Consider the following 8,000-nt stretch of genomic DNA (forward strand, 5'->3'; position numbering starts at 1 on the left):
TGACTCGGGCCTCTTCGCTGTCACGCAGTCCGGGCTGTCTGTCTGAGTGCCTGCAGGGCCTTCTGCAAAGTCCGTCTGCGCAGGCATGGCTGGGAGCTGAAGAACAGCTGGACGTCGGGCCTGCTGAGCGTCGGCAGCTCCCGCCGCTCTCAGTAGGGCCGCCAGAACGTGGGGTGCAGCATGTGTGGTACCGGGACAGGTACGTCTAGCGGGGCCTGTGCTCATAGCCAGAGCCCCCTTGTAATGTTGGGCCCGCGGGACTCGACAATGTGGAAGGGAAAAGTGTGGAAGAAAAAGGTGCACAAGCAGCAGGGATGACTGCAGCCTGGAGAGGATTGTCAGGAAAAGGCCATTCAAAAGTGTTGGGGACTTTCACAAGGAGTGGACTGAGGCTGGAGTCAGTGCATCAAGAGCCATCACACACAGACGGATCCTGGACATGGGCTTCAAATGTCGTATTCCTCTTCTCAAGCTGCTCCTGAACAACAAAAAACGTCAGAAGCGTCTTACCTGGGCTAAAGAAAAACAGACCTGGTCTGTTGCTCAGTGGTCCAAAGTCCTCTTTTCTGATGAGAGCAACTTTTGCATCTCATTTGGAGACCAAGGACCCAGAGTCTGGAGGAAGAATGGAGAGGCACACACTGCAAGATGCTTGAAGTCCAGTGTGACGTTTCCACAGTCTGTGTTGATTTGGGGAGCCATGTCATCTGCTGGTGTTGGTCCACTGTGCTTCATTAAGTCCAGGGTCAACGCAGACATCTACCAGGAGATTTGGGAGCACTTCATGCTTCCTTCCGCAGACGAGCTTTATGGGGATGCTGACTTCATTTTCCAGCAGGACCTGGCACCTGCCCACACTGCCAAAAGCACCAAAACCTGGTTCAATGACCGTGGGATTACTGTGCTTGATTGGCCAGCAAACTCGCCTGACCTGAACCCCATAGAGAATCTATGGGGCATTGCCAAGAGAAAGATGAGAGACATGAGACCGAACAATGAAGAAAAGCTGAAGGCCGCTATTGAAGCATCCTGGTCTTCCATAACACCTCAGCAGTGCCACAGGCTGATAGTTTCCATGCCAGGCTGCATTGAGGCAGTAATTGCTGCAAAAGGGGCCCAAATCAAGTATTGAGTACATATGCATGCTTATACTTTTCAGAGGTCCGATATTGTTCTATGTACACTCCTTGTTTTATTGATTGCATGTAATATTCTAATTTTCTGAGATTGTGGATTTGGGGTTTTCATGAGCTGAACGTCATAATCATCACAATTATGACAAATCACGGCTTGAACTTGTTAGTAATTTACACAAATATATGAACTGTCCGGTGTGACTACAGCCTGTTTGATGGCCTTCAAGATAGGCTGAAAACAGGAAATAAAGATTTGCCCCATGTTTGGGGCCTAGCAAGGTAATCTAAATAGTTAACATTTGACTCATATCTCCCCTTGCAGAAAGCTAACAGAGAGCGAGAGAGAACCTGTGGCTCAAGAGGTAAAAATACTGCCTAATATGCAATCAGCCCAGGTTCGAATCTCAGAAGGGTATGACTGACTGATGAAGACTAAAGAGTCAGAAATGCATCTTAGTCTCCCTTAATTCTTTGTTAGTAATTTACACAAATATATGAACTCTCCGGTGTGACTACAGCCTGTTCGATGGCCTTTGAGATAAGGCTGAAAACAGGAAATAAAGATTTGCCCCGTGTTTGGGGCCTAGCAAGGTAATCTAAGAGTTAACATATGACACATATTTCTCCCCTTGCAAAAAGCTAACAAAGCGAGAGAGAACCTGTGGCTCAAGAAGTAAAAACACTGCCTAACGTGCAAGCAGCCCAGGTTCGAATCTCAGAAGGGTATGACTGACTAATGAGTCAGAAATGCATCTTAGTCTCCCTTAATTCTTTGTTAGTAATTTACACAAATATATGAACTGTCCGGTGTGACTACAGCCTGTTCGATGGCCTTTGAGATAAGGCTGAAAACAGGAAATAAAGATTTGCCCCATGTTTGGGGCCTAGCAAGGTAATCTAAGAGTTAACATATGACACATATTTCTCCCCTTGCAAAAAGCTAACAAAGCGAGAGAGAACCTGTGGCTCAAGAAGTAAAAACACTGCCTAACGTGCAAGCAGCCCAGGTTCAAATCTCAGAAGGGTATGACTGACTGATGAAGACTAATGAGTCCGAAATGCATATCAGCCTCCCTAAATTCTTTGTTAGTAATTTACACAAATATATGAACTGTCCGGTGTGACTACAGCCTGTTCGATGGCCTTTGAGATAAGGCTGAAAACAGGAAATAAAGATTTGGCCCATGTTTGGGACCTAGCAAGGTAATCTAAGAGTTAACATATGACATATCTATATCTATATCTATATCTATATCTATATCTATATCTATATCTATATCTATATCTATATCTATATCTATATCTATATCTATCTATCTATTTATCTATCTATCTATCTATCTATCTATCTATCTATCTATCTATCTATCTATCTATCTATCTATCTATCTATCTATCTATCTGTTTTCTGAGGTTTTCGCCGGTGTTCGTATGTGGATCTTTGGTTATTCGGGTTTTTCCCTGCGTAGAACTAAAGGTGTAGGGGCGACGTTTCGACGGAATCCCATCCGTCATCATCAGGCTGGTGGCTTCTGCTTCCTTCTTCTGGGAGAAGCATGTGGCTGTTTGTTCCTCTTTTTTAAACTGCCAGAGGGGGTGTGTTCTGTGGGTGGAGGTGTGCTCTGATTGGGTGGGGGAGTAAGTGTGTTCTGATTGGGTGGGAGTGTGTTTTGAATGGTGGGTGTGTTCTGATTGGGTGGGGGTGTGTTTTGAGTGGATGGGCTGGTCTCAGCTGCCAGCCTTAGACCTGAGCTGGTGAGTTGTGCTGCTTTTGTTCGGCTTCGTGTTTGTGGTGGTGCCATGTTTTTATAGTGGGTGTCAGTTTGCTTATTGAGTGGTTTGGAGGGGTTTAAAGTAACATGGAAGCTCCAGAGTCACTGGCACGACAGGGGACCTGGGAAAGGGAGGAGGAGGGGTCTCACACCGGCTTGCCCTCCAGGCTGATGACGCAGTTGCCCCCCAGCTTTTCCGCTAGACTCTGGCGGTCTTTGATGTCTTCTAGGCCGTTCGCTTGCCATTCGTGCTTGATCCCTGGAAATTTCTTCTTCAGGGCATCCTTGGAGCTGGCGTAGATCATCTTGCTCTTCAAAGGAGCACTCTCGGGTGCCCAGAAGAGGAAAACCAGATCTTCCTTCTTGCTCTCCTTGGTTTCGTAGGTGGCGTCGTAGAGGGCGTAGCAGCAGTCGATATATATATATATATATATATATATATATATATATATATATATATATATATATATATATATATATATATATATATATATATATATATATATATATATATATGGGTCTTTTTTTCTCATAGAACGCTCAGAACGGCGTTCCGGCACCTTTTTTTTGCAAAATAAAACAAAACAAAAAAACCCAGCTCCCTTATTGGCTTTCCTAAGCCTATTGCAGGGCTAGCAATCTTGGCTCTTTTTTATGGCTCATGGACTTCAACTCCCAGAAATCCTGAGCCAGCCATGCTGAGGGTAAAGAGAGAGGTTTCCAAGCTGAGTCATGCTGGCTCAGGAATTCTGGGAGTTGAAGTCCTTGAGTCATAAAAGAGCCTGCACTAGAGGAGTAAAATTATTTACAGGATTACTTATTTAGGAACTAAACTTTTAGAATCTAAAACCGCTAATTCAAAAAAGCCAACAGGAAAGAACCTCAGATTTTTCATCTGCTTCTGTCTTTTGAAAGGTAAAATTAGATAACAAAATAATCTATATCTTATGTTAACATCTCTGCAATGAAATCAAAGGTAACAGGAAAGAAATGAGAAACATTTTTCTCAATGTAATATGTCTAATTTAGCTGATTCTAGAAAAAAAATAGTATCTTTTGTACACTCTTGAAAACTATTTTGAATCTAAACAATTCTTAAGAATGAAATATTCTTAATTTGGACTTTACTTTTACTGTTTGGACAGTTGTGTGTTTTGAAAAATAGATTATTTAGAATCTAGTTATGTTGCACTTCAGTCTTTAAATAATTAACCTAGTATATACATAACAATATATGATGTTTTCCTTGTTGAGCTTAACATCAATAGCAACATTTATTAAAAAGGCTAAAATAATTTCTGGAGGTATTATCTGTATAGTAAAATTTTGGACAACCAGTGATCATGTTACATATGTGCATAAGCGTAGTCAGTAGCATATGCCTTTTTAAAAATATCAAACATGCAAAGAAACAAAAATAAGTCCAAAATATCTCTATTACATCCAGAAATGTCAACTTTGCAACCAATATTTCTCATCCATAACTATGGTACCCTAAGGATACCTGCAGGTATACTACTGCGGGCAAGAATCCCTCAGAAGAAATGGAGTAGCCTTCATAGTCAATAAAAGAGTAGGAAAATCAATACTGGGATACAATCCTCAAAATGACAGAATGATCTCAGTTCGAATCCAAGGCAAACCATTCAATATCACAGTAGTCCAAGTCTATGCCCCAACCACCAGTGCTGAAGAGGATGAAATTGACTGGTTCTATGAAGCCCTACAGCACCTTATAGAAGTAACACCAAAAAATGATGTCCTTATCATCATGGGGGATTGGAATGCTAAAGTAGGAAGCCAAAAGATAACTGGAATAACAGGCAAGTTTGGCCTTGGAGTACAAAATGAAGCAGGGCACAGGCTGATAGAATTTTGTCAAGAGAATACGATGGTCATAGCAAACACTCTTTTCCAACAACCCAAGAGACGGCTCTACACATGGACATCACCAGACGGTCAACACAGAAATCAGATTGACTATATGCTCTGCAGCCAAAGATGGAGAAGCTCTATACAGTCGGTAAAAACAAGACCAGGAGCTGACTGTGGCTCAGACCATGAGCTTCTCCTTGCAAAGTTTAGGCTTAAACTGAAGAAAGTAGGGAAAAGCACTAGGCCACTCAGGTATGAATTAAATCATATCCCTGTTGAATATACAGTAGAGGTGACAAATAGATTTAAGGAATTAGATCTGATAGACAGAGTGCCTGAAGAACTATGGACAGAGGTTCGCGACATTGTACAACAGGTAGCAACCAAAACCATCCCAAAGAAAAAGAAATGCAAGAAAGCAAAATGGCTGTCTGAGGAAGCTTTGCAAATAGCTGAGGAAAGGAGGGAAGCGAAAGGCAAGGGAGAAAAACATAGATATGCCCAATTGAATGCAGAATTCCAGAGAATAGCTAGAAGAGATAAGAATGCCTTCTTAAATGAACAGTGCAAAGAAATAGAAGAAAACAATAGAAGAGGGAGGACCAGAGATCTTTTCAAGAAAATTGGAGAGATGAAGGGAACGTTTAATGCAAAAATGGGCATGATAAAGGACCAAAATGGCAGGGACCTAACAGAGGCAGAAGAGATTAAGAAGAGGTGGCAAAATTACACAGAAGAACTATACAAGAATGAGCTTAATGTCCCAGATAATCACAATGAGGTGGTCACTGACCTCGAGCCAGACATCCTAGAATGTGAGGTGAAGTGGGCCTTAGAAAAGCTGAGCAACAACAAAGCTAGTGGAGGTGACAGTATTCCAGCTGAGCTATTCAAAATCTTAAAAGACAGTGCAGTAAAAGTGCTACACTCAATTTGCCAGCAAATTTGGAAAACTCAACAGTGGCCACAGGATTGGAAAAGATCAGTTTACATTCCAATTCCAAAGAAAGGCAGTGCCAAAGAATGTTCAAACTATCGCACCATTGCACTCATTTCTCATGCTAGTAAAGTCATGCTTAAAATCCTACAAGCTAGGCTTCAGCAGTATGTGGATCGAGAACTACCAGAAGTACAGGCAGGATTTCGAAGAGGCAGAGGAACTAGAGATCAAATTGCCAACATACGCTGGATCATGGAGAAAGCTAGGGAGTTCCAGAAAAACATCTACTTCTGCTTCATTGACTATGCTAAAGCCTTTGATTGTGTGGATCATAACAAACTCTGGCAAGTTCTTAAAGAGATGGGAGTACCAGACCATCTTATTTGTCTCTTGAGAAACCTATATGCGGGTCAAGAAGCAACAGTGAGAACTGGACATGGAACCACTGATTGGTTCAAAATTGGGAAAGGAGTCCGGCAAGGCTGTATACTGTCGCCCTGCCTATTTAACTTATATGCAGAGCACATCATGAGAAAGGCAGGGCTAGATGAATCAAAAGTTGGAATTAAGATTGCCGGAAGAAATATCAACAACCTACGATACGCAGATGATACCACTCTAATGGCAGAAAGTGAAGAAGAACTAAAGAGCCTCTTGTTGCGGGTGAAGAAGGAGAGTGCAAAACTTGGGTTGAAACTTAACATTAAGAAAACCAAGATCATGGCATCTGGCCCTCTCAATTCTTGGCAAATAGATGGGGAAGAAATGGAGGTAGTGACAGATTTTATTTTCCTGGGCTCCAAGATCACTGCAGATGGGGACTGTAGCCAAGAAATTAAAAGACGCTTGCTCCTGGGGAGGAAAGCCATGGCAAATCTAGACAGCACACTAAAAAGCAGAGACATCACCCTGTCAACAAAAGTGCGTATAGTCAAGGCTATGGTCTTCCCAGTTGCAATGTATGGCAGTGAAAGTTGGACCATAAGAAAGGCTGAGCGCCAAAGAATTGAGGCCTTTGAACTATGGTGCTGGAGAAGACTCCTGCGAGTCCCTTGGACTGCAAGGCGATCAAACCGGTCAGTCCTAGAGGAGATCAATCCTGACTGCTCTTTAGAAGGCCAGATCCTGAAGCTAAAACTCAAATACTTTGGCCACCTAATGAGAAGGAAGGACTCACTGGAGAAGAGCCTAATGCTGGGAAAGATCGAGGGCAATAGAAGAAGGGGACGACAGAGAATGAGGTGGCTGGATGGAGTCACTGAAGCAGTAGGCGTGAGCTTAAATGGACTCCAGAAGATGGTAGAAGACAGGAAGGCCTGGAGGAATGTTGTCCATAGGGTCGCGATGGGTCGGACACGACTTCGCAGCTAACAACAACAAAAAGGATACCTGCATACATGCAAATGTTTCTCTGGGATCAGTAACGCAGCAGGGATTGCTTTTTCCTTCCAGTAACATACACCTAAAACCAGTTTATTGCATTTGGAAATTGTACTAAAAAAAAATCTCATTGTCAACCAATATAATTCATTTAATTTGAAATCAAGTGAAAAATTGATTTAAATTGTTTTATTAAAACAAATTAATGGCAATTCTTTTATAAGAAGTTGCCTCAAACAAAATGAGTTTGACATGCCTGTTCTAGGTAGTTGAATGCTCCAAAATAAATTCTAGACCAGGCCTGTACATGCAGCCTACCAAGCACCCTTGGACAGAGCACAGACTTTTTTTTAAAAGTAATAAAATCACCACCACTGCCCTGAAAGTCATTTTGCCTAGTGCCTCCATGGCTTACCATGACCACGAACTCCAACACTGTAGATGCTCCTCTAGTCACCAAATCATTGATTAGCCCACCAGCATTCCTTTCCAGACCACAAAGATTTTTAATTTGTCAGTGTGGGCTTTTCCCTTCTACAAGTTGCACAGATCTCTTCTAGATTTTCCTCTTGCCTTTCCGAGTTAACTTCTTGGTCTGTCATTGAGCAAGAATTGACTTTGTAGGGAAACATATTATCATTTGATGTATATTTAACATATGTTCTACCTTTATTTACCAATTATATAATATTTGTATGCAATCCACATGGCGAGGTTTGGGGAAACTTACAATAGAAAAAAAATATAGTTTTAAAATCATAACATTAAAACATCGCCTGGCCCGCACCGCCTCTGCTGCCTGCACCACGCAGCCCCGTCATATAGAGTGGGCTCTGCTTCTCCCACAGCACCAGCCGCGCCGGCTCCAGCCCCGGGGAGAGCCCACCACCAACACCC

At 42.5% G+C, this 8,000-nt stretch overlaps 1 protein-coding gene across 1 annotated transcript; it reads right to left on the minus strand.

Annotated features, from left to right (window-relative positions):
* Nucleotides 1-2,997: 2,997 nt before the first annotated feature.
* Nucleotides 2,998-3,324, minus strand: LOC310648300 (cofilin-2-like; the record flags this gene model as incomplete). The annotated part of the gene is made up of 1 exon (XM_083376065.1): nt 2,998-3,324. A coding segment is annotated over one exon (270 nt), but the record flags the coding sequence as incomplete, so codon positions are not given.
* Nucleotides 3,325-8,000: the final 4,676 nt, after the last annotated feature.

This window comes from Vipera ursinii, assembly GCF_947247035.1.
Source record: "Vipera ursinii genome assembly, chromosome: W".
Taxonomy (NCBI): Eukaryota; Metazoa; Chordata; class Lepidosauria; order Squamata; family Viperidae; genus Vipera; species Vipera ursinii.